Source organism: Falco naumanni, chromosome Z, assembly GCF_017639655.2.
Source record: "Falco naumanni isolate bFalNau1 chromosome Z, bFalNau1.pat, whole genome shotgun sequence".
NCBI classification, from domain to species: domain Eukaryota; kingdom Metazoa; phylum Chordata; class Aves; order Falconiformes; family Falconidae; genus Falco; species Falco naumanni.
This window is the reverse complement of record NC_054080.1, coordinates 35080664-35107039: the sequence shown is the minus strand read 5'-3', so window position 1 is coordinate 35107039 and position 26376 is coordinate 35080664. Positions and strand designations below refer to the sequence as shown.

At 41.9% G+C, this 26376-nt stretch overlaps 1 protein-coding gene across 1 annotated transcript; it reads left to right on the top strand.

Moving 5' to 3' along the window:
• The first annotated feature begins 3546 nt into the window (after positions 1 to 3546).
• MARCHF3 (membrane associated ring-CH-type finger 3) lies at positions 3547 to 24284 on the top strand. Its single transcript, XM_040580172.1, is given in 6 exon segments — positions 3547 to 3702; positions 3704 to 3813; positions 6304 to 6373; positions 6375 to 6512; positions 20471 to 20680; positions 24088 to 24284. Coding segments are annotated over 6 exon segments (843 nt in total). The 3' UTR covers positions 24247 to 24284.
• Positions 24285 to 26376: the final 2092 nt, after the last annotated feature.

The window sequence follows — 26376 nt, the reverse complement described above, 5'->3', positions numbered from 1 at the left end:
TAATGCTGGTGGTAACAGGCAGCAGATCAGGAGAGAAAAAAGGAACGTAGGCTATCCCTAACATTTGCTAGAATAGCATCCTGTAAATTATTTTGGGGCAAAGGATGTAGGTTGCACTTGAATCTTCTACTCAGCTCTAACATGACCTCAGGTAATTTGCCTGAGTACACTCTGTCTCATTCCCTTCTGTAGTTTCTTGCTTCACGGTGACAGACAGTCTTAATTTACTAAGTGTATGTGTAGTACCTGCACTTTTTTTGAGGAAATAGGATAAATAACCACAAACAACTGTCATCATCTGCCTCTGTAACTGTATAAATGGAACAGGGGAGAAGACCTGTTATTATGAGACTTGTGATTTTCATGTCTGTAAATCAGAGCGCTGAATGCAAAAGTAACAAGAGCATATATGAGACTCGCAGTGCTTGCTGAGGGGATATTTACCTCTTAGGCCAGTGAATGAAGTGGAAGGAATAGATCACAGCTAGGACACTCTAGTAGAATCTGTTCCACTATGTTCAGCCACCAGGAAAACCTGTACCAACCTCTTTCCAGCCAGGAATCTGAAATTTCTGAGGTCACAGAATAGCTCTGAGAGTTTAACAGTTTGGGGTGTATTTTTTTCCTCACACACTTACGGCACAAAGAAAATATGTGCAATATCTTTAGTTTTACTCTGATACCCATAAACCCACGTATATATTTGTATATAAAATGCAGCATATATATATATATAACACTAAAAAATGATTCTTTTTTATCTCAGGATTTTTCAATTTGTGATCATTAAACAGCCCTGAAGATGGGATATTTATATAGCTGATTGAAGTAATTGCACAAGAAAGTGAAGACATATACTAAGAACTATACACTTAACAGTGATGGTTGGAAGATAGTGCTGTAAGTGGAGATTCACTCTAAAAGACAGACTTTGCCAGCTCCTGTCAGATCTCTCTCATGCCATGGAGGTGAGAAGATGGAGTCAGTGACTGGTACCAAAGGCAAAGCAGAAAAACTAGAATAGGGAAAAGATCTGGTTTAAATATTACACTAGTAAGGGAGTCTTAAAATAGATTTTGCATAGATGAGAGACATGCAAGAGGAGCAGGTGTAGTAACAAGAAAAGAAAAAAAAGAAATAATCACTAGGTTTCTTCAAACATACATCCGTCATGTAGAATTCAGCCACTTTACTCTGAATTTTCTGACAGCTGAAATAAATGTTGATATTCTGACTTCCCCCACTTAACATTGTTTCTCTCCCTAAACAACATCTAAACACATATTCCTGCTTTTGTTCTTAATTTTTCCTCTCCTGTTAAGGTACTTGTGACAGATTTCCACCTCTTTCACATGAAAAACATTCTGATGGGACATAATACATACATACGGGTAAATACTGACTTTGGGTTTTGTGGATATTAAGAATTAATTATTATTCCTTAATGAAGTCTTTGAATTCATGTTTGCTTAGGATCTCTGTGCTTCTCAGGACAATTAATCTTTATTATTTATCCTAGGGTTCAGTATTGAAGCACATATTGTCTAAATCTGTAATTGTACTGCTTTCATGCACATACACTGATTTAGTGTGAAAATTATTCTTGTGAAATCAGGAAAATATTTTGTAACTTCCAACTTTCTTTAAAAAAAAGTTAGGTAGAAAGAGGTTACAAGTATTTGCTATGCCAAAGTGGGATATTAATGCAGTACTGTACACAGAAATTTGAATTAACATCATCAGTGGGATATAGCTATGTTATTCCTGGTGTGCTTTAAAGCTCTGCATTTAGTTGCATCATCTGATGCTTCAGCGAATGCTCTGAACTCATCAAGTGGCTGATGGATGTGTTTGTAAAAGCTTGGATTGTTACTTCATACACAACGATAAACCCACTGTAGAATTTAATGAGGTCAGTGAAGCAACCAGAAAAGAAATACATAATTTAGTAGCATGGGTCTGTAAGCATGGTACCACCTAGGCTTTTTAAGTTAAATGAAGCAGCTACTCAGCTGATGAATATTCTTGATAAACAGTCTCAGCATGGATTTTAAAACTGAAATGTTGCTCATACCATGGTCTCCCTGGAGAGTCCGTGGCTCTTATTCTATTAAAAAGTCTGCATCTTTTATGTGTTAATGGCTTGGAAATCAGCCATTTGCTTAATTTTCATTGTGAATGAGGGCCAGAGTCTGATTCCCTTTCCCATTCCCTGAACACTATATGCCCTGTAAGCTGTCTCATCAGCCTAATTCTGCTCTCTGTGGTATGCACGATCTGAAAATAGCTGGGAAAATCCTGTAAAATAAACACTTTGCTGAGCATTTTGCTGTTTTAGATACCTTTCTAAGTGGTCTAGCATTCCCATCACATCCTTACACTCTACTGCCAAAGACATCCGTTCAGGAGACTGCAGAAAGTTAGCACTGCCATTTGCTCGAATCTAGTGGTATCAGATTACAGGATTTCTTTTAAAACCCAGAGAAATACCTCTGTTTAAAAGAGTGTATTAATGTTTAATTTTTAAACACTCTTCCCTGCTGCAATACTGGTATTACTCAAGTAACAGTGGTGTCCGGGTTAAATGCGGTGCAGACAAACATACCTGATTTCGACATGTGAGTATCGTAGTAGTAACCTGTAGCATTTAACTGTGACTTCAGCCAAATGCCTCAAAGTATGCTAGGAAGCCTTTCCCTGCTTTTGCAGAAGGATTAATCCACCCATTCCCCACGGAACCAATCCACCCCAACCCATGGTCGGTTGTTGGGTGGGCAAGCCGGCAGGCATGTGGCCTGCTGTTCTGCCTGTTGAACCACACAGCCTCCTCTCACTGACGAGCACACCCAGCAAGGACCGTCATACAAAAGGTATCAGGAATCTACACTCCCAGGCTCTTTGTTACCAGCATAACCCTTGCTTTCCAATTATCACCATTGCAAGCATCATACAAAATACACTTTAAGTGATGGGAGAAAGAGCAAAGCAGAGAAGAAAGACAGAGGCAGGCTGCCATTTCTACCTCACCTTGTGGCACAATATCACTGCACGATGGCTGTTATCAAGCAGGTCTGTGTGACAAAAGCCCTGTACAGGATTATATGCCAGGTCTGTGGTCTGCCATGGGTTAGTGATGGAAGGCACTTAGCAGCAGTGGAGTGTTTTCACAGGAGATTTGGTGCTGACCCGCCACTTCCTCCTCCGAGACATAACTTTCCCCTTTGGTGGACAGGGGCAGCCTTTAAATTTACAAGCACACAAGGTGAAGATTGTATATTCCTTCGCAGCATTTGCTGGGGGGGGAAGACAAAGAGGTGCAGTTTTTACATTTATCACTCATGACTTCAGGAGTCTGCAGAGAAAAAAAGCAGCACAGAGCCCCAGCTTGCTGTTTCCGAGATGTACAGACTGTTTTTCCATGACACATCACGTTGTGAGCTTCCTTTCCCTGCTGAGCGCATTTCAGAGGGCTGGGGCAGGGCGGGGGGATGTTTTTTCTCATGCCTGGTATCAATCAGTGGGGCGGAATTGCAAACAAGGAGGGACATGCCCCTTTCTGCTGCCACACCGCCCTGTCCTCCCTCCTCCCTAGATGGGGACCCGCTGCCCACCACCATGAGGATGCGCTACTGCAGCCACCTGCCAGGAGTCCTGCCGGAGAGCCCACACCCGCCAGCACCCAGCGGCAAGACCCTGCTCAGCGGGTGGCAGCCGTGGTGGCCCAGCCAGCAGCTGCCTGCAGTATGTCATGCAGGTGTCAGCCAAAGATGGGCAGCTGCTCTCCTCCGTCATGCGGACGCTCAACACGCAGAGGTACGTAGGGAGTGGCAGGATGGGCCAGGGCCCTTCTCCCTGCATGGGCTCCCCAGCTGTCACCCACCTACAAATCCCACGGGTGCTTGAAGGGAAGATGCAGTGACATGCTTCATGAGGGCCTTACAGGGTGCACTTGTAATTAAACCCTCATCCTATCTTTATAATAGTTAAGCTGCACATGTAATTACGCCCTCACCACTATACTCAGCGAAGAAGGGGGAAGCAAGCTGTCTAGCGCTGCTGCTGCTCAAGTGCACCAGCTACGATAATTTGCCTGATACGTAGTGGGAGGCTTCTGTGGGCACCAGCTGGCGTGGGATGCAGTGTTTAGCCTGCACGCTGCCACCAGCACTTCTGTGCCACGTTTCCTTCACACTTCCTAAGCCAGCATGCTGAGCAGCCAGACAAAGCTATTTCTGGCAGAGAGGCACACACAAGTGTTGCTGCTTCAGCCATCACCCAAGTGACTGAGAGCAGCTTTTTCTTCTGTTGGTTTAGAGTGGCAGATTAGTTGATGAAACATGCCTTTAAACTATACCTTACAAAACATTAGCCTGCCTCAGGTTTACTTTGTTTTCGTTAGAAGCAAGAAGAAGTAAAAAGATGCTTTTCCATATCCAGACCTGATAATTGGGTCAACATCAAGTTTCGCTTCACCGGTGTGAAGCTGGAAAGAGTGCATAGGTCTTGAAGTTGCCCTGGATTTTCACAAAACAGCGAACATAATCCAAGACCCTGCACTCATGTGAAAAGTGAAATTATTAACTGCTGCTGCATATGTGATGTGACAGTTTGAAAGGGCTTTTTCCCCTTTACTTGTAGCAACTTTTTTAAACCCTGTGCATTCTGCACAGCTCAGATGTGTGTGCAGAGCACTGAGCATAACTTCATACCCTTCTACCAGGCAGGCTGAAAAAAGCAAGTTGGCTTGTTTACGCTTTTCTGAGGTTACACTTGAGTGAGTCTACCTGTGGCAGCCTGCAAAGAGCCAGCAGAGGGACAAAGGGAATAGCTGTGTGCCACCACATGCTATCTGCCAATGACAGCAACGGTGACAAAACCTGCTTTTCTGAGGCTATCACCTGAGTGGCTATGTGGTAGGGTATGGCATATGAAGGCACGGACTCCGGTTGTGGTGTAACCAGAGACACTTTATTGTACAGAGAAACTCATATTTATATCTCTGAGCCTGGACACAAACCACAGCTGTATGTACCACCAGGCTCAGGGCAGAAATCATTCATGTAGTTACATAGCTATGTACCACCACAAGCATGCAGACACCTTTTTGCTACTAGATAACCATATTTATCTTTCTTGCTTTCCTTCACAATACCCAGCTGTTCTCTCATGTGCCAGATCAGACATTCTCCATCGTCCTCTCACATACCTCTCTTCAGACATTCTCTATCCTCCTCTCCCACAGTAGGGAGAGCTTTCATTTCCCAGACCTCAGCCAAAAGATTGACCTCCTCAGCCTTGACAGCTGCAGGGGCTGAGTTGAAGCTGCAGTGAAGTGTATCCACGGTTCACCAGCACTGGTGCTTGCAGCCTACAGCTTTCCTTCCACTGTGTGAAGTATGAACACCCCAGGCAGCCACATGACTGCCTTCCTCTTTCCTGAAAGAATACTCTGTAAAATAAATAAACTCAATCATTAAAACCAGAGTCTCTAGATTTTCATTGGCAGGACTGCCCGTGCCCCTTTGCACATCAGTATCCCACCAGCAGAAAGACGGAGGCAATGCAGGAGAGATACCCATGGGCAGCGGTGTGCTAGGGATGTGTTTGGCACAGTCCTCCTTTTCAGTGCTGTTGATGTCACTCCTTGAGCTGCTCATGGGCTGTTATCCCAAAGAGAGGGAAACCTTCCCCAGGGACAGGAGCTTCCTGCCTGCACACACCTGCCTGGCATGGCCCTGCCTTCACAGTGCTACAGGGCAAGGCGCTGTTGTTTCAGGTCCGGCAGTCTTTTGCTGTTGATCACTGAAAACAGCTTACCCTATAGGTCAGGGGATCATCACTAGCACAAGAGATGCTACCCTGTAGGTCAGGGGATCATCACTAGCACAAGAGATGCTACCCTGTAGGTCAGGACTGAGGGCATGGATCACCACTAGCATAAGAGGTGCCCAGCTGAGGCAGGTGTAAAACTTCCCTGATGCATTTAGAGATTTCTTGAAGTGGCTGCACTGCTGCACTGTGAAGAGGTGGGAAATAGAAAGGTACAGAAGCACTTGGTTGTCTGTCTTTCATCTGCCACTCGATGTTTTCCACTCTTAACATTTTTCCCCCCACAGAAGAGGTATTTTAAACAGTACCAAAATGCCTGTGACCATAAGCCCAGCAGCTTGGTGTACTAACTGCAGAGCAAAGTACACAAGCTGTATGTTTCCCACATAGTTAATTCATGACATACAGAGAGAAAGAGGTAGAGGCTGCAACACAGCCCTGTATACTGACCAGTAATTTTCTCTCCTTCTCCAGTAGCCCCTTCAACGACCAGCCGATGTGCAGGATCTGCCACGAGGGCAGCAGTCAGGAGGACCTGCTTTCCCCCCTGTGAATGCACAGGGACCCTGGGGACTATTCACCGCAGCTGCCTGGAGCACTGGCTGTCATCTTCAAACACCAGCTACTGTGAACTCTGCCACTTCAGGTTTGCAGTGGAGCACAAACCCAGGCCACTGGTGGAGGTCAGTACATGGGGCACATCCCTGAAAGCTTAGCTTTAATGAGTAAATCATGTTTGTTTTTATGTAGGTATCACAGAGCCTTTGCAGCTCCACCAAAGCCAAAGCAAGCTATGAGCTTTGGGCTCTGCAGGATGAGCACAGAAGCTCAGGGAAAGGGCAGGAATGACAAAACCCTTATTTTGAACTAAATCAAAACAAGAAGAATGGGTTCCATGAGTTTGCTTGACTGTAAATGTGAGCAATGGTTTGGGGAACAGGGTACCAGCCAGCTTGGCAGAGGATGGAAGTAACAGTTTCTGTGGAATGCAAGACCAGTATTCAGCATATTAAATATAGGTCAGGTATTACTTTTTTTCTCCCTTGCTTCTAAGAGTCGTAACAAACTGAGGACCCTTATAAATCTAGTTTCCATGTAAAGCCCACAAGGAGAAATTTTTCTTGCTCAGTGTATGGCATGCTTAGCTCTTTGTAAGTGACCTTTTGGCCTCTTCTTGTCTGTGTACCAAATTCAGCAGTGAATTGGACAATTGTTTCTCCCTTACCTATTAAAATTAAATTTTGCCAACTAGAGATGCTTTAGTGGCTTCTTGAAGTTTGCCAGGTTTTGGAGTTTTTGTCCTCAGGAGAAGAAAGAAAAGAAGAAAGAAGCCAAGAACACTATCTTTAAGCTGTTAATGTTCTTTCTCCTCCCCTATTTTAATGGGGACGGGGGGAGTAAAAGTTATGGTTTGTGCTGGAATTAAAGGTGAATTACAAATAATGGCATTTTATAAAGTAAGAAGCATCTTATTGTACCGGTTGGTGATACAAGCGTTTTAATGCCAAGCATGTGTCCAGGACAGCATGCCTTTCCTGTGCATCTTCATCGTTCCTGTAAACTGTAGCGGAACTGGTTGATAGAGATATGGTATTAAAAATAAGGTGGGGGTTGGGGGAGGCGGATTTTGTTTTCCTCGTGTTCACATTTGAGAGGATACAGGATAAAACTGACTGCTGGGAGGTTGGTCAGGGACCTGTGCAGTGAGGGAGGGAGCTCACTGAAGACTATCAAAACTGCTTTATCTTGGATTAAGTTAGATATGTGCATTTTATATATAAACCTAAGGATATCTTCTTTTTTCCTTAAGATCCACAAAAAAGAGATGTGACATGGTATTTAGCACAAGACCTGTAGTCTTGTCAAGTCTTAACCAGAGCAAGCCTAGGCCAGCTGTGTTCAGTTGCCTCTAGCTTGCTGTTTGGTGCTTCTAGCAGGACTTCAGCCTCTCCCAAGAAGCTGATCCTGGTTTGAGAAATGCTGCTGTTGAGCATTCTCAGGCTGCCAGTGAGTGAGCAGCAAAATCTTTATGACTGAGCATTCTCCAATGAAGATTATAACATATTCTTTCAGTCAGCTGCTCTGAGCCTGTGCCAAGCAGTTTTTGGTTGTGGTTTTGGCTCAAGTACAATGCCACTCTGAATTTGCCTTCTGAAAAGAAAGATAAGTGATACTGAGGCAGTGCAACGTAAACAGTTTCATTTGAGAGTCCAGCTTCTTCAAGATGTTCCCTTGCAACAGCTGTTGTTGAGGCTTGTTTTGCACAAATCACACATGACATTGTTCAGAGCTAATGATGCTTGAAGAAGTCGAAAGCAAAGCTAACCCTGCCCAGGCTGGAGCAGTCTGGTTGCTTCATCATTCCAGGATGAACTGAGGCTTCTCTTTGGCAAAAGCAGTAATAAATAATAGCAACAATAATAATAACAATAATAATGATAAAGCTGTATTTTCTTTTTCAGCTGAGGACAAATGAGAACCAGGTACAAGAACATTTTTAAAACATAGTTCACACTGTTAATTGATGTTTTTCTCTTTACTACCTAATCTTTTCTTGCTTCTCGGCTACTATACCCACAGTATTTTAGTGCAGTAATCAATAATTACATGCAGTTGCAGAGAAGTCATAAAAAAAGCAACTGACTTTTTTGAAGTCTTTTGTGATCTTATATGAGGAGAACGTTTTCAGTTTAGGAGGGAATTGAAGGTGTAATTTTGAAGTTGACAGCCGCAGAGACAGAGTAGCTAAGATGAGCTGTATGCAAGGGGATAAATTAAGCAGAAAGATATTAGCCAAACTTCTTGGTTTCTGTTAGTATAATTTAAGTTTGTCCTTAAAGTTCGTATTTATTTAATACTTATTGCTTTGAAATCCAAAGACCTCCTCACACAAATAATTGCAGCAAATCTGAACGTTCACAAAACATGACTAAAGCAGATGCAAGTTGCCAGATTCTCCCAATTTCTGTGTCCTAAAAGTACTGTCCTATCTGCTTCCCTGCATTACCTAGAGTATAAGGGGATGGAGGGAGGTGTATCAGGTGTAGTAGGAGCATCTTTCACAAAAAACTGCTGCAGTGTTTCAATGAGCGACAAGGCAGAGTGGCCACCTCCTTTTAACTCCATTATGTATGTGTGTGTGCATGCATGTGTGTTTCGGGTGGGGATTTTAGTAGGATAATTAGGTCTCCAAAGATTCATCTGAACTAGATAATGGAAATGGTAAATGGCCTTTCAGTGGAGGTGAATGATGTGTTTACCAATGCGTTTTAGAAGGTCAAGAGGGACTATTGTACTCTTAAAGTAATTTGTAGAGCATAGCCTATAGAAGTTTACCCAGTAGCTCCTCAGCAGGCCCTATCTCGTGCAGAGAATATATCCCATCCATTGGTCAGTGACAGGTAATATAAAAATGCTTGAAACAATCATCATATTCATATTTTCTCCTGAAGATTTTCCATCAGGAAGAAAAAAAAAAAAAAAAAAAAAGCATTTCTGACTATTCAAAAATGTACTATTCACTTTATTAAAGGGGCCAAAACAAAAAGAAAAAGAGAGAACATGGTATTATATTTTCTCCTTATCCCTTCGTTGGATTGATCACTGCTTCTTAGTGGCTTAGCTGTGGGTGTGAAGGAAATCTCAATGGAAACAAATTGAGATACTTCATTTGCTTTATCTAGAGATGTGCTTTATCTGACTTCATTCCTGCTGTTGGCACCCAGGAGAGGCTGTAACAGTGGTGGGCTTGAAATGAAGTGAGCAGTAAGTGTTGGCTGACTGGTCAGCCATATTCCTGCCTCCCTTGTGTGCATTATTATGGAAGCAGCAGAGGATTTCTTGCTGGGCTTCATGATTGATCAGAACAGGCCAGTGAACCCACAGCACTTCTTCCCCATCCCCTCACCCTCACCATGTTGCTAGTTTGCCATTAGTTCATTATGAAATGAAAGCCAGTGCTCCATAAAAATTTGTTGCAAGATGGCTTTTTGCCTTCTTTTAAGCAGTTGCTCATGTTCACACTAAGTGTGTGGGCCCATGCGCTCAAACAGGAGATCTTTAGCTCAGATACAAGGGACATATCTACAGCTATATCCTGCCTCCTGCATACATCACACATAGGGTACAAAAATGTAGAAGCTTCAGATATTCTTGGCCAATTTATTTTTTTAACTCAGATTATTTTCTGCAGAAGTATTGTGTTTCTGAACCATGAATCAGAGACTATGGTGGTTACTAATACCTCCTTCATCATTAAAGTGATTTGTTTATTGCCATCCACCATCTTTGTCTTTTGCCTCCTCCTACATGCGGTGGAGGAGCTCGGTGACTTGCTCTGCATCAAGTCAAAGAAGCACACACCAGAAAATGCTCACATTTCACCTCCTCCACAATTGTTGGTCAGAGGTTGGTCAGCCAAAAGGAGTGGTCTCCTTTGCAGTTCCTTGTCTCCATACTTTTGGCCTGCATGTATCAAATGTGCCCTGCTGTGTGATTTTACAGTTTTTGGTAAGAATTCCTTTTTGTTGAGCCCTCATTAGTCACCCATTTAACAGATTTTGTTACACTTACACTGCTTTGCTTATGGAATGAGCTAAGTGGGAACTGTCACTGCCTCCAGATGACCCTGCTTCTGGTAGGACTTCTGCTCAGAGGCTGGGTTGATGTTCCTCAGCCCTCCATTGGGATCTGGAACTTCTTTATTTCTCAGTCACTCACGAACTTGTCTCTCCAGCTGCACTGGAGAGATCATGATACATTGTTGCAGAGGAGCAAGAGACTGATTATGATCAAAACCAGGTTTTTTCATGCTGAAGATCACTGAGTCCTTCTGTTCATCTCCCTTCTGCAAGGCACCCGGCAAGCTCTGGCTTTGAATTTATTCAAATTCAAAGTTAAAATCTGAAATCACTGACATCAATCAGACATAATCTATTGGAGGATAACCTTTCTGCAGCATTTTCAGAACTGTCATTTGGAGTCACATTTTTGCTAGGCAATATGTTGCTATTTAGGCACTTGGCAGGCATCAGCAGAGCAAGCCTAGCCATTCCGCTTGATTTCAGAACCCTTTCAGATAAGGGGATTGTTTGAGATATCCACAGCCCTACAGTCAGTTAAAAGGAGCTATTTGCCAGTAACCTTAAAGATGTACATTTACACATTACCAGTACACGCATATCCAGTCAGTCCCTGAGCTCATATTACTGCAAAAATCAATTCAGGAACTGCAGGCAAGGTCTGAATCAACCTCTTCTACTGTGTGCTAGACTCACAGCACGCCTGTACAGTCTGGTGGAAACTAGAGGTGTGTGGGACGTGTGCTTGGGCACATAGATGTCTCATTATGAATGTGCCTAGGAATGACGCTTCTCAATGAGAAAAGCAGCTACTGCTGAGTAGCCCTGCTTCTCTGTCCCATGTCTTGGTCACTCCACTTCCAGTGAGAGCCTGGCTGTATTTGATGCAGAGGACCCAGACTGAAGCAGCAGAAACTCTAGACACTAGAGGAAAGAAAACCTGCAATACGGTGGTTGTATGCATAGACCTGATGTTCCTTGTTGCAAATCTGGAAGGATCTCAAAACAAACACAGTGAAATCAAACTGCAGTAGTTTCAGTTTGTGGCTTTTGTAGACCTTCTGCTTATATATAAAAGGGGAGTTGCCTGCTTTTTTAATGCAGCCAATCCACAGAAAGAAGCACACTCTAGAAATGGGTGACATTATCCAAGTAGAAGCTTTTGCTATGTTTCAGCATAAAGACTAGGCAAGCTTTATATAAGTATTTAATATCATCTTCATTTAAATTTCCATATTGCATCTATGTTACTTCCACTTGGTTTAGTACAGAAACAGACACAAAACATGGGAATACAACGTATTTATGTGCAACAAAATTTGTTAGACAACAACCAGCCACAACATAAATATTATATAAGAACATCATGCGACCATATAAGTCAGGCTTGTATTGCCTGTAAGTTATCGACATGTTTTAAACCAACCAGGATTTGGTATCTATTGGTTCATTTCTAGCAAACAAACAGAAAGCACTTGATTAACAATATAAAACTCATAAGCTAAAGAGCATGACTTGAAAAAAAAATAGTCAGGATAATAATCACAATAATGGGCAGAAATTAACTTCAGTTTTTCCGAGTCTATTGCTGGCTGTACAGCTCATTCTAGAAAAGAAAAAAATTAAAATAAATTTAGAAAAAGCCTTACACTTACATCTATGCAGGAAGTAGTTAAAATGAGCTTACATTATAATTTAAAACTTCCAGAAGCCTTACACTGAAATATGAATTTATTTTTTGTGCAAGGCTTTTGAGTCACATTGATTTTATCTGTTGGGAATCTTTTTACTTATTTTTCCTCTCCCTGCTCAGTGAAGCAAGTCATTAGCATTAAATTAGTCTAACGAAGAGATACCAGATTTGCTGCACATGATTTGTAGAAGTCTCATTCTTAAAGCCAGACGGAAAACAGTGACTCAGCATAGTCACCAACAAGGAAAACCTTCATGAATGCAAGTTTGGAAGGACTGCAGCTGTCAATAGAGCACGTTAAGAGTGGGAGCAGATAACTTATGTACATCATTCCTCCCCTCTTGACCCAAAAGGGCAAAATAAGAAGGGCAAGGTGATGGAGATGCTTTTGTACCTAGCTGTCTTCAGCTGCAAAAATGTCCCCGAGACCCAAGTCACACAGGGAGAATTTGAAGCAGTCACCTAGATTTCCAGTACAAGTATGTCTGAGTTACAGAAAGTATTACAAAAATAAATAATGAACTCCCCAACACATACAGTTTGAAAAACATAACCCCTTCAAGAAGCACTTTTTACACCTAGTATACTGTACTCTATTCATTCTTAATGGGGAAAAATCCAGAGAACACAACAAGCTGTTACCTCTCCTTTAAAGAGAAATGAAATAGTTGTTTTATGTTCTTTGCAGAGAAGTCTTGTTACAGTGCTTGACTTTTCCCAAGCACAAATCTTATAGTACTGACAGCAAGAATGCAATCAAGAGCAACCCACCCCCTGCAAAAACAAGCAAACCGCCCCCCCCCCCCCCAAAAAAAAAAAAAGAAGAAAAGAAAAAATTACTTGTCAATTACCAGACTGTGACTTCAAACCATCACATCTGTAACTGCTCTTTCCTGAATTTAAAGGACTAGCAATCAAGGGCAAAAAATGGTGAGGAAAGTTCTCAGGAGAAAGTAGCTGAACAGAGAGGAAACAGGAGCTTTGGAAAAGGCCAATTGCTGTTGTTTAAGATGAGGGAAGATGCTGTGACTTTTCAAAGGTACAGCTATTTTTGTTTTACATAATGGTTTTGGTGACTTTTGTTTAGACATCATGATTCTGTAATGCAGTTTTGCACTGCCTGGTTATCATGTCTGTCCTGGTAACATTTCCTACCACCAACAGAAGCCAGTCAGAGTTTGCTTTTTCTGGAGAAAAAAGAGTGCTAAGATGAAAAATTTTATTGTATCTGTCTTTTTGGAGAACTACCAAGCATTTATTATCTATCATGTCTTTAGTTTCCATATATTTGAGCCTGTAGATCAGATATCTGCAAGATGTGGAAATATGTGTTGCCAATAGCAAATCTGTGTTGCTTTTGATTTAAAATGCAAAATGTGATTTTTGTTGATTGATTTTCTTGAATGCATACATTTGTCTGCCTAATTGGGAATATATTAATCTAAAATAGAATGGGAGCTTTGAAAAACATACAGATAAAAGGAAATACTGCTTCTTCTACAGTTCCACAAAACCTATTTTCTTGAGACATCTGGAAATCTTTTACCTGTTAGAAACATCACCTGAAATACAAACTAAAAGGGGATAGTTGGAAAAAATAGCAGTAAGCCAGACTGATATTAAAGAACATAATATTGTATAATTGGATCTGCAAGAAATTTCACAGATTTTTCAGCACAATTTAGCACGCTCTGTTGTTTGTTTTCAGTATCAGAGAATTACTAATCCTGTTTTTAGACACTGAGATTGTGTAATCCAGAAACTAAACACCACATCTACCAGCCACTGTATAATTGCTATGTGGTGGAACATTCTATATCAGAGTCCTGGTTTTCAGTTGGCAAACTACACAAGGTCCAGATTGCAAATTCAGTTATGGTGTGACAGCAACAGCTTGCAGTGCTCTCCCTACACTTAGCTACCACCTAGGGCTGGTTCCTATCTGCACTGTGGTTCAATCTTTTTAGAGAAAAAAAAACAGACAACATTCAAAGGTGTATCGTACACCACCCTGAGAATGGATAATGTATTCTTCCCACTTACAAAACCATGCAAATGAAATTAATTTGCTATTTCAAAAAGTAGCTTTGTCTCATTCAGACATGCACAATTAAAATATTCCCTGAAACAGGAGTTAAAATAAGGGTAAAACTTAAATAAGAGCAGACTCAGTTACAAAGAGGACATAACATTAGCATAATAATGTTACAGAGGTCAGGTCGTTCAGCTCCTAGCTGACGGTCAGACAGGCCTCTGCCTCTAGGACCAAAGGAGCATGTCTGCGAGCTGTCACCATGGCCTTTCTAAAATCACTTACTGAAGACAGTAACACTGTGCCAGTAACTAAATGTTTGATCTAAGCAGGAAACCCAAACCCTGAAATATTTTTTCAACTGAAAAGTAACTGTCAAATGTTTGTTTTCATTAAAAAACGTTAACCTAGAAAAGTTTATCACTCCAAATGTTTCATTGCACTGAAAAAAAAATACGTATAATTCTGGTCTGGGCGACTTTATTTTGAGTTGCATGTAGTTTGTCTTAGTTTTGAAACGTTTCACTGACAAAGGTTAAAACTTTTTTTCAAGTGAAAAAGGATTTGAACAAAGCTGTTCAGATGTAATTTTTTGAGGGTGTCATTGCATTTTTTTAAATGGTGCTCCTGGTCTTTAAAAATGTTCTTCATTCAAGAGAAACGCCCTAAAAACCCAGGCAATATCACTCTTTCTTTGCTTAAAGCCCAAGGCAAAATGCTCCTGTTGGTCACTGCTGGCATGAAACCAGAAACAACAATAATTGCAGGCAGAGTACCCGGGCTTGGGTACAGAGTGCTTTCATCAAGATTCACTGTAGAGCTATCAGCATGAAAAGAATTAACTGATATGTTTGATGTATAATAAGCTATTTTTAGTTCAAAGGGAAACACATTTGGGGAAGACCTTCCTGTCTTCTCCCCCCCAGCTTCATATGTGGTAACTATTTCAATACTTTTAACTAAAAAGCAGTGTGAAGGATTTTCTTCATACTCTGTGGAATCTTCTTTGCTGCTGGTATAATTCCAGCAACATTTACGTAAAATCAATTTTCAAAGGAAAATGTAGTGAACTAGAAATGTCTTCCCAGTAGAAACAGGCTGTAGCCTTAGGATCTGATGTGGAAAACACTATGCACATACTTTACTTAGCATTTGTGAGTCATCTAATTGAAGTTAGACTTACAGAGGTGAACGATTTCAGGGTTTGGCCTTTGGCAACACTGAAGCAGCTCAAACTTGTGGAGGCGTTTTACAGCAGCTTTCTGCTGGCAGCTCATTTTGGTTAGGTTAGATAAATTCCCAGAGTGAGCCTTTCCAAGGTGTTCTGGTCCTCAGTTTCTGCTTGTTCTGATGATGTCCTTCTCCAAATGTGAGGCTTCACTTTGCTGTCACATTGCGCGAATGCCTCAGTTGTGTCCCCCTTCAGACGAGCAGTTCTCCAGTTACATTTGCTTAGGCAGGAAGAAGTAAACTGGTTAGAAGGAAGCTGAGCCCATCCGCTCATCTCAGGAGTCTGAGGTTTCAGATTATTTGTTGATGTGAAATAAACACCTCTGTACCTCCACACTGAAAACATATTTGGGACAGTTTCATAGATGTGGTTTCACATGCAATTGTAAATATCAGATTAATTTTTGGAAGCCAGTAGTGGGCTCATAGACCACAAACCTCCCAGGGACTGTTGCAAATCCACATTACGCTGCTGAGCACTAGAATTTGCATTCAGCTGAAAGAGGAGTAGAGGCCCTCTGGTGAAGGTCAAGAGCTCTAATTTTCCTTATAATTTCAGATAATACAATTCAACTCTGCTTTGTGAACTAACTGCAACAAATCCTTATATGCGCATTACACATGTCAGTGTATGAGGTGAAGGAACATCAGGTACGTTGCCAGTGTTTTCTCACATCAAATGCAGTACATCAAAAATCCCTTTCAAAACATAAGTAAGTTCCTTCATAAAACTGTTTCAGCTTTGGGAGTTTTAGCCTACACCACACCCTGGGAAGCTGTTCCAGAGCTGGATCCTCTGCAGGCTGGGATTTTTTTTCTGGTTCTTACCTACATTTATTTATGGCCAGCTATTACTTGTTTGTTCTTATGTCAACATTGTCCATTAGCTTAAGTAGCACTTCACTGATGTCCCCTTTCAGCTCTCCCTTCTTGTGGCCATCCCCAGGATGCATTTGGAGCATGACTTTTCTGGAATAAATAAGTCAAACTTTTAAAGTCCCATCTTGTGGTGTGGGCTTTCTGTTTTCTTGATGCCCTTTCTGTTTTCCAGTCAAAGCAATCCTTCTGAGCACTGGAGCTCACCTTCATGTCTCAGCAGAGCTTTGCCACTGCCTGCAGACTTAGGCAGATGTTTCTTGGATCTTCAGCTGTGGGGCTGAAGATTGCAGACCAATTGCTGCATCTGCCCTTTTGAGAGTGCCCATTCCTTGGTGGATGGGTGGTCTGGGTCATTTCAGCAACACCGGCTCCTAGCTGAGCTTGGCTGAGTGGAGAGCACCTGTGGTGGGACAGTGTGTGGTCCACACAAACGCAGCAGCAGCAGCAGCAGCCACTGCTGAAGGGATGGCATGAGGGAGCAGAGAGGTGTCCTGCAGGCACAGCCATGAGCTCAGGGTCTGGGGTGTGTTTTGCTTCTGAGCAGAACCCATTTGCTATGTGTCACTGTGAGGGATGAGGTGGGATCCCATGCTTCTTTGAGGGACTGTTCTTATCAGGTGTGTATTAGTCTCCAGGCACAGTGTCTTTTTGTCAGTCATAAGCTACTATTGGGTTGTGCACCAGGCACTGTGCTTAGCTGTTCTTGAATTCATGCTTGCTCTCATTGCTAAAGTCAGTTCATGTCTTATTACTGTGGCTCCCCACCCGTGTATCAGGAGCATGAATCACTGTTCACTTGAAAAAATGGTGCTTTACCAGGCAGGCCAACGTCTTGCTTCAAACGACCCTATGACCATTTTTATGACCTCTTCTTTCCTCCCCTCCCCCAGAAATGGAAACTATTACACTGACAGTCTCAATTTATTGCAGAAATAATTCAGCACATTGACATATTTTAATGAGACAAATTTCAGTGTATTGTAGTGCAGATCTGATAGTTGCATCTGGCCTGACTTCTCATTCTTTCCCGGTCCCTACTGTACTGCCATGCTATGCTAATTAATCAGCTCAGCTCTTTGTTGGGATCATTGTGTGGGTTTCAGTTTCACAAAGGGATTTTCTGACTTGGCATTTTAGCTATAGAGTAACTTGACAGCGCACATTTCCAAAACAAAAGACAGAAACCTAGAATCTAAACAGAAGTATATTTAGAAACACATGTGCACTACTTCAGGAGGAAGATATGGGCTGTGGCTAACATCCGTACAGCCATTGAAATTACTTATTTGTTGCTTTTGACTTCTACTTCAGAACTAGCTAATGAAATTTCTTTACCTTTTAAGGTTAGACTGTAGAAAGGTGGGGGGTTAATTTATTATTTAATACTACCCTTGTCTGTCTTAGCCTCATCTACTATTTGAATTGCTTGGGTTTGATTCTTTATTCAAATGGGTCAGATGACACAAGGAGTGCAAGGAACCATCAGTCTGTGAAGTTGTCTCACACCATTGTTGTCTGCTGTTGTGTTAGGTGGCACACCATAAAGTGCTATCTCAATTCAAATGCATTGTACTGGATGTCATGAAAGTCGTAGGGCAGAGACAACACATGCCTTAAGTGTGTGCTTCCTCACATGTTCTTGCTGTTCTTCCTTCTCATTCAGATCACTAAACAGTACTTCTTGCACTAGCTGAGCTGCATGGGTGCCAAAAGGATCACAACGGACTGCAATTTCAGGATGCAGCCTTCACTATTTGAACTCTGAAATGTTACAGTGCATTCTTCACTACCCAGTTACAGGGGGGGTGGTCACCACATAGCACTGAGATGAGGAGATACTGGCATTTAAGGTCTGCCCTGGTAAAGTGGTGAACATGCTGCAATTCCCATTGAGATCAAGGAGAAGTGCAGGTGCTCAGAAGTTCTCTTGCAGGTCACTTTTTAAACAAATAATTTTCACAAAAACTTTTCACAGTCATCTTTAAAAGCAGAATCTGTGTGACCAGGTGCTTTCAGTTCATCTAATTTTCTTGGCAATTTCACATTACAGGGATCTGTGGAAATTGAACAAGGTGAAGGTTGCAACCAGTCATGTCTAGAAGCAACCAAATATAACCTGGAACTGTTATGCACACACCCTTGGTGGTGCTCTTAAGTAAGAAAGCTCCAAGGAAAATGGTGTGAGTCTTTCACACAACTCTATAGTGTTGTCTATAAAGACACAATAAAAGAAAAACCTGTTCAAATGTAAATGTATGTCTCCTTCTTTAATAGCCTACATCCTGCAAATAATGTTTATGAACATATTTTTGTTTTCCTAATTCCTGAGTTGTACATGAAAATGGATCTTAGGCTGCTGAGTTACTGGTTTGCAATTAAATCTCACAAAAGTCCTGTGAAGTAGTTAATTATTTCCATCTGAGATGTGGTGAGGCTAAGGCAAACTTGTCTACTGGTTTGTGTCTTTCTAGTGACAGATCAGTTCCTGGATGCACTCAATTTCTTGACTGTTGTTTTACCCCATATAAAGATGGAGAGAGAAATGCTGTATTTGTTTTCATGGTATGGCCAAAGCAGGAAAAGATGAAGCAGGGTCTGAAAATAACAGAGGGGTAGGACACCTAGATGAGAAATATTCATTAGATTGCACAACACTCTCAGTCTTACCTTCTTTTGTCAAAGCTCTTGAGTCCTGCTGTTCTTCTTGGTTATGGCTGTAGCACTGTAATAGGGAAGAAAAAAACCAGAGGTGGCTGGGGATAAAGGGTATTAACTGGTTAAGGAGTGAAGTTGCCTCCCCAGCTTTAGTTTCTGGAGCTAAAGAGACAAGACTTCTACTGCCGTGTGTAATATGCTGGGAGGAGCAAGAGGCCAAAAAGCTTAAGGACGCATGAGCCTTATCCCTGTCCATTGGCAAAGAGCTGCAGTGGCTTTAGCTTCTTGTTACGCTGATGATAGATAATGCAATAGCTCTCTAGAGGAGTATGACTTTCCTTGCCTTCAACACGGTCTCCACACTCAGAGCTGGGGGCCTGGGAGGGACGTGTTGACTGGGAATTGATAGCCTACCCTACGCCCAGCTCTGCCCGTGCAGGCAGCTGGGGTTATGACAGCTCACTCCACCTCTATTGCCTGTTCCCAGCTTTGACTCCTCTGCTTAGATTGTGGAGTGCCTGGGGCAGGCACAGTCCCGTTCTCTGTGTGGTGTGTTTGCCCTCGGTGGCTAGGGTAGTATGTACAGCTGCCAGCCTGGCTGGGGTTCCCAGGTGCCACAGTAAGAAATGTTTGCTATTCTTGGTAGTACCATGCATATGGTTATATGCTGAAAGAATAACACCCCCCAAAAGCCCCAACCAACCAATCAACCAACCAACCAACCAACCAACCAACCAACCAACCAACCAACCAACCAACAACAACAACAACAACAACAACAAAACAACAAACCACCAAAACCAAAAAGATGTTGCAGAGTGGTTTTGACCAAATCCTACAGCTTACATTGGCAAAAATTGCACATCTTGGTAGTCTTGCTGTTCAAATATCAACTTGAGTGAGGAGATTTTTTTATTAAAAGGTCTCAGTGTACTGTTGTAGGCTGAAATTCTTTCATCTCTGCTGTCTAAAATCCTGTTTATAGAAATGTGCGCATGTGGGCTTGATAGCTGTTCAATCAACCTTCACTTTAGCAGATGACTTTCAAGCACTCTGTTCTGCAAGATTACTACCCTTTTAATAAAAGTAACCTTCTGTGCATTCAACTATATCTGCATGTGAATATCTGTAAGCAAGTTGAAAATGGCTTTGCCAATATTACAAGCAGAATGTTAAAAAAAAATCTTAAAATAACATATGAAATATTAACAAACATTTTCTGCATTCTTGAGTTGCTAGGAGAGAGCACGATTCTTTCCACGTTAAGAAGAGTTTCTCAAACAGTTCAGTGGCCAAATGCCAGGGGCTACGCTATGCAAAACTCTTCCCCTTCTCAAAGGCAGCTTTTTCTGCAGCTGAATAAACTTACACGTGACTAGAGGTGCATATCAGCAGGCACGGAGGGGGAGAAGTTGCACTGGGAGGCCTCTAGGAACAGCTGAAGTCATGTCCTGTGTGAGGTCCATGTTCCCTCCTCAAAGCAGCAGGTCCATGTTTTGCAGGTGAGCAGCTCATTTTGGGTACAAAGTCCTCCCTGTGCTGACACTGACTTTGTCTGCATTTTGCCTGCAGTGGCTGAGGAACCCAGGCCCCCAACATGAGAAACGTACGCTGTTTGGAGACATGGTGTGCTTCTTGTTTATCACTCCACTGGCAACCATCTCTGGCTGGTTGTGTCTACGAGGAGCAGTGGACCATCTGCACTTTAGTAGTAGGCTAGAAGCTGTTGGCCTCATTGCCCTCACTGTCGCACTCTTCACTGTTTACCTCTTTTGGACCCTAGTAAGTACTGGTTTTCTGTTCAGCTCATGGGAATAAGGGAAAAAACAAATCAGTGTATTAATTAACAAGAGTGCTGTAGAGCAGGTGGACCATTGTATGAAAGCATTGCTTATATTTACCTTCTGTACTGATAAATTCAGGTTACATCTGCAAGAAACCTCTTGGTTCCACACCATTCAGGTTCTCTGGAAAATGAGAAAGACAGTTTGCCTTTGGGATCAGTGATTCCCAAATCCCAGACACCAGAGGGTATAGCAAGACAGACAAGGAAGTAACAAGGAGGAGTTCAAGGCAGATGCTACAGGAAGGCATTTCATCAAAGATGATGCATGAAAGGTGAAGGCACAGTGCACAAAAAAGCTTTAGGTGAACAACCTGGCTGCCACAGAGGATTCAGGTTTTACTCTAATGCAACATCTAGCCAATTTTACAATTCAAAAGCCTTGGATGGGGGTTTATCTCATGCTTTCCCCATTCCTCATGCTCATGGTGCTGTGAGAAGTTCACAGCAGAACACCCCTTACACCCAGTTCTGTGGAAGTGAAGCTGCCTTTACAGTGCAGGTTATCGCTGCCTTATTCCTGTCCTGCATCCGTGTGTGCTGTCACTCGTGTGCCAATCCATCCTAAAAGCCACTTGTTTTGTGCCAAGTTGTTAAACTGAGATCAGTTCCTGGCCCCAACACACCAACATTTGGCTCAGCAGAAACGAAGGGAACGTAGAGGATCACTGTGAAAACAAGTGTTTATCAAGTTATGGTCTAGGAGTTCACTGAAAACCCCAGGTTACTGTAGAGTTTGACATTTCACATCTCTCACTGTGGTGGCCAGAGGAGAACAGAAGAGCAGATGCAGACACGGAGCATTCACACTGACAGGGTAATGCTTGTGTGGTGGTGCAAGGCTGTGCTGCTGTGAGGGGAGTGTGCTGCCCTGAGTGGGGGCAAAGCCACCCTACCTGTGGTGCTGGCATGGCCACTAATCACACAGGACCAGCACTCAGCTCTCCCCCTCAGTGGGTATGGCCACACACTGTATGGCTGACCCCTCCTCAGCAATTTTTGGTCAATGTAAGCTGTTGAGATGGCACTTCAAAACTGCATTAGTAGAGCTAGCCCACAGCAAGAAACACCCATGCTCACCCTAGAGTAAGCTTGAAAAAGTGAACATTGTTACCTAGCTCCAAGAAAACTATGAAAAGTAACATCTCGTTTCTGTCCTTTGTAACAGTGAAACCCTGTCCCATCCATAAAGGACTGCCGGCTAATTTTAGCAGCACAGAGCATCAGGGAAAGCTCAGAGTTTTGCCTCAGCCTTCTGCAGTTTCTCTTTTTGTTGTTTCTGCTTGCATTTTCCACAAAGCAGCAGCACTCCCCTTTGACAGGGTGGCTGCTTGCTCCAGCAGTGAGGTGGCACTTGTATTTCCTGCAATACCATGTGTAGGCATGTCTGTCAGGTGTTCAAGCAAAGGTTGTTCCATTTCTTTTGTGTATGACTGTCTTAGAAACTCAAATGCTGTCCAGTTCACCTTATATACATGATTCAGAAGCACCAAAATGGTTGGAAGTTGGAAAGAATAGTTTGGCTAAGTAGTTGGATTTAATTCAGTGGGCAGAGCAGAGGGACATGGTGGGGGAGATTCTCAGTCTTTCTTCACAGTACAGAAGGTGCCCACATTGCCCTCACAGCATTAGCACCGGATGGAAGAGTTTTGAAGATGTTCCATTGTATCTGCAGATAAATTCCACAGGCTTGAGGGACTTTTCACATGCTTCCTCAGAGGGCAGACAGGCAAAGTCAAGGTAGAGATTTAAAGCAACCGCTTTACCAGTGGCGCTGAGTACCCTACATGTGGAAGACATGCCCTCTGTCTAATGAGCAGGCTGAGACCCATCAGTCATGCAGGAAAGCCCCAGCCTGTATTTGCCTTGTGGGAGGCTCCTACTTCCAAAGCAGGGAGGAGCGGTCTCACACGCAGAAGTACTAACTCCATCAAGTGCTTCAGCAGCACCTGCCCTTTCATTTTTGAAAATGGGAGAATCCTGTACTCCTTGCTTAGCTATGGCTGTGCAGGGAATATATGAGTGCTGTGGGGTAAGTTACACATAACAAGTGATATAATGCTCCTTTAGGTCCTGGGACAATAAAGAAAATTATAATTGAATTTTACTTCTAATAAATCAGCTTATTTTCTCTGGATGAAAAAGTTGGTATATAGATTATTTGCACACCACAATTATCCTAGTGATCGCAGAACAGGAGAGATGCTCTTCTTAGCATCCAAGAAGCTATCTTATCCCTTCCTCTAAAACAGCCAAGTTCTCCATAAAATGCTGTTGCTTCTTCTCTGCATTTAATCACTGTAACTGATACACACACACACACAAATCCTGTTATTCCCAAGAAGAAAGCTTCAGACACAAAACAGAGATTGCTATCTAAACTAAGAATTCAGGGCCACACTCTACTTTCTCTTGCACATGGGTAATCTTAACTCCTGTAAGATCAAGTAGCAGGTTGGGGTACAAAAGGATTTGGCCCTATAACTTCCAGTATAACATAACTGCTGGTTTAAAACACAGTCTAGCCCAAATTATTTCATAGTTAGTTAGATAGATACTGCACTTGCAAAAAAGCAACCCAAATCAAAGAAAAAACGTACACAAGCATATCATCTTACAGAGACATAACTCTCACTACACTTGGCAGTCACTAAAATAAGCAGTAAGCTATTGAAAATAAATACAGGGCCAAGCTATCTCACACACACATAGCAGTCAGTAATTTCTCTTCCACTGTTAGCAGAACTGCATTAAGGTTGAAATTGGTTAGCTGGTAACAATAAAAAAATTCAAAGACAATCTAAACTGAGGTACACACTTTGGCAGATGGCTCACACTCACCTTGTTGCATCTTTGCGATCTTGATTTAGATGCATTTAACAATAAGGCATTACATGGTAGAACATACAACCCTTTCAGCGTTTGCACACAGCTTAGCTACCTGTAAAACTTCGCTACTCAGCCAGTTACCTAATGTGTCAGTTTAACAGGCTGCAGCACAGTGGTACTCCAAACTCATTCTCATTTTAGGTGGCTAGCAATACTTCAAGCTCTTGGGAAGGACAGAGGCACAATGTCAGATTTTTCATGTTATACAAAAGGGAATGAGAGGTAGGCAATAGCAGAAAGTAGGGCACAGGCTGCTTTTCTTCTCTACTGTGGCAGCTTGGGGAACAAGCCATCTACATGGTAGGTCTCAACTTTGCATACCACTTTTTGCTCATTTTTATCTTGCCTAATTAGGCTGCTCATCACCTTTTTTGTTCCACTTGAATGCCCTTTCCACCAAACCCCAGTTGATGCTTGGAGTGAGTCTAAACACAGTGCATCTCTCTTCTTTCCCCAGGTATCGTTTAGGTATCACTGTAGATTATACAACGAATGGCGTCAGACCAATCAGCAGGTGATACTCCTAATCCCAAAGTCGGCCAGCAACCTCTCCAACCAGCAGTCCCTGCTGGGCTTCCAGCCCCTCAAAAGGAACTCAAAGGAAACAATCGTTTGATTTGGGCTGTTCTACACAGGGGCCATGCACTAGAAGTATTTTCCTCGAACTCATTGGGGGCGGGTACTGTCCACAACCTAGGAGCATGCTATTCTGATTTACAGACTCTTTGCAGAGTAAGTCACTGCTTGAATTCAAACCATGGATGCTGCAATCATAGGATATTTACTAAGCTGCCAAATATATTTATTTAGCAGATACTGTATGGAATTCTGCAAACTCACGCTAATACTTGCTTCATCAAGTGATGCAAACTTTTTTATTGTTTAAAATATTAAACTATGATAACTAACAGTGTGAAATAGGTTTTAAAAGTACTTTGCTTTCATCATTTCCTGTTCCTATGGTATTATTTCTTTAGAGAGCTGTACAGTAATTGGTGTACTTTCCTAAACACAGCAATGGCATTTTCCCAGTTTATTTTATTTGAAGGACCTTTATACCAATATTTTTGGAGTATTAAAATGTGTGTAATAAGTTCTACAAATCAGCATATTATTTAAATGCTATGAAGTGATTAGAAGATTATCTTCTGTTTCCTATTTGGCAGGGAAGTTCTAACAGGAAAATATTTCAGTAATAAATCTAGCGTGTGCAAAAGAAATTACAAAAATTGGAATGGTCTTCCTACTCAAAAGTATTCTAAAGAAAAAAAATACTGTATTTTTTCCACTTGGAAGCAACAAATTAGGCACCATATTTGGCAATGAAGTGCATATTCTGCTGGTTTACATTTACACCAAGCTGAATTTAACCCTAATTGTATTTTTCCCTAACTTATTTTTCTAAGACAACTGTGCATACATCATGAATGAGATCATTAGACATGTTTCAGGAAGCAGGAACTTGTCTTCCATAAAAATTAGCATTATTTTAAAGCTGCAGAATTTTCAGTTTGACAGATAGATTTAGCAGAGTGTATGTAAACCCTGGTTTCTCATTGTAGCACTAAAACTAAGGCACTTTTTAAAAAATGTAATATACAGCCAACTATGGTGACCAAACTGCATTTGGTGTTTAAAGACAAGACTTTATTCCTGGGTGGCATTATCTAGTTCCCCTTGGGTTTATGCCCAATTCATTCAGAATTCTTTACCCTCAGAGGAGACACATTTATGTAGGGAGACTTATTTTACACAACTAAACAAAATTTCATTAACAAATGCTGCTAGAATTAGAAATTGATACATGAGAACCTTTGAATAGATTTTTTTTTTTTTTTAGGAGTATGCATCGATTGCAATGCCACCATCTGGCTTGTTTTCCAAACTTGGCAGGAACTGCAAATAAAAAGGAACATACAGTAAGAAAGCTATTAATTTATAACTCCATAGTTCAAGATGTTATGGGTGTCTACCATCAGACAAGAGCCTATTTGATGTTGTGTGTGCTTTGTGGGAGATAAAGCTTAGTACACAAGACCAAAGCTGTTAGCTTCTTTATTGGAAGAATTTACTCTTCTTCTTTGGACCAGTCTAGCTGTAGTCATGTTATTTAACAGTACTTTGTCAATTTCACGGGGATATACGAATCAACTACCTATATAAAGCAATAACAGCCTCATTCAGACATAAGACTAGTTTCACAGCAAGCCAAGATAGGTAAGAAAATCATGAACCTGCAGATCTGTACTCATTACTCTCAGCAATAAGGTCAGAGGTCAGCAGTGAATACATGGTTCTCCAAGAGAAAACTATACAAGAATCTGAAGATATGGGTACCACAAACTCTGTGATGGCCTAAAACCTGTAGTACCTTTTTTTTAAAAAAAAATACCTCTTCCCAAAGGCAACTAACTGTCTGGATGGAAGACTGCACATGCACGTAAGCAGAGAGTTCTAGGTTGTAAGGAAACTTGCTAGCCAGGGGTACAGAAATAAAAACAGTTTAGCTGGGTCAGGACACTGTCAGCGTCTTAATGCCTACATGCTTGCTTTAGGTAAGCTTTCTTCAGAATTCTGTTACTACTTTTACTTCTTTGGGAGGTGCCCCAGAAAGTTGGCCTACAAAGGAAGTGTAATTCTTAAGTACTAGTCTTGGTTTTGTTTCATGAAACAAAAAAATAGGATACAGAATTAAGAAGCAACTAGGAAAACAACTATCAAATCAAACTGCAAGGTATACGCACAC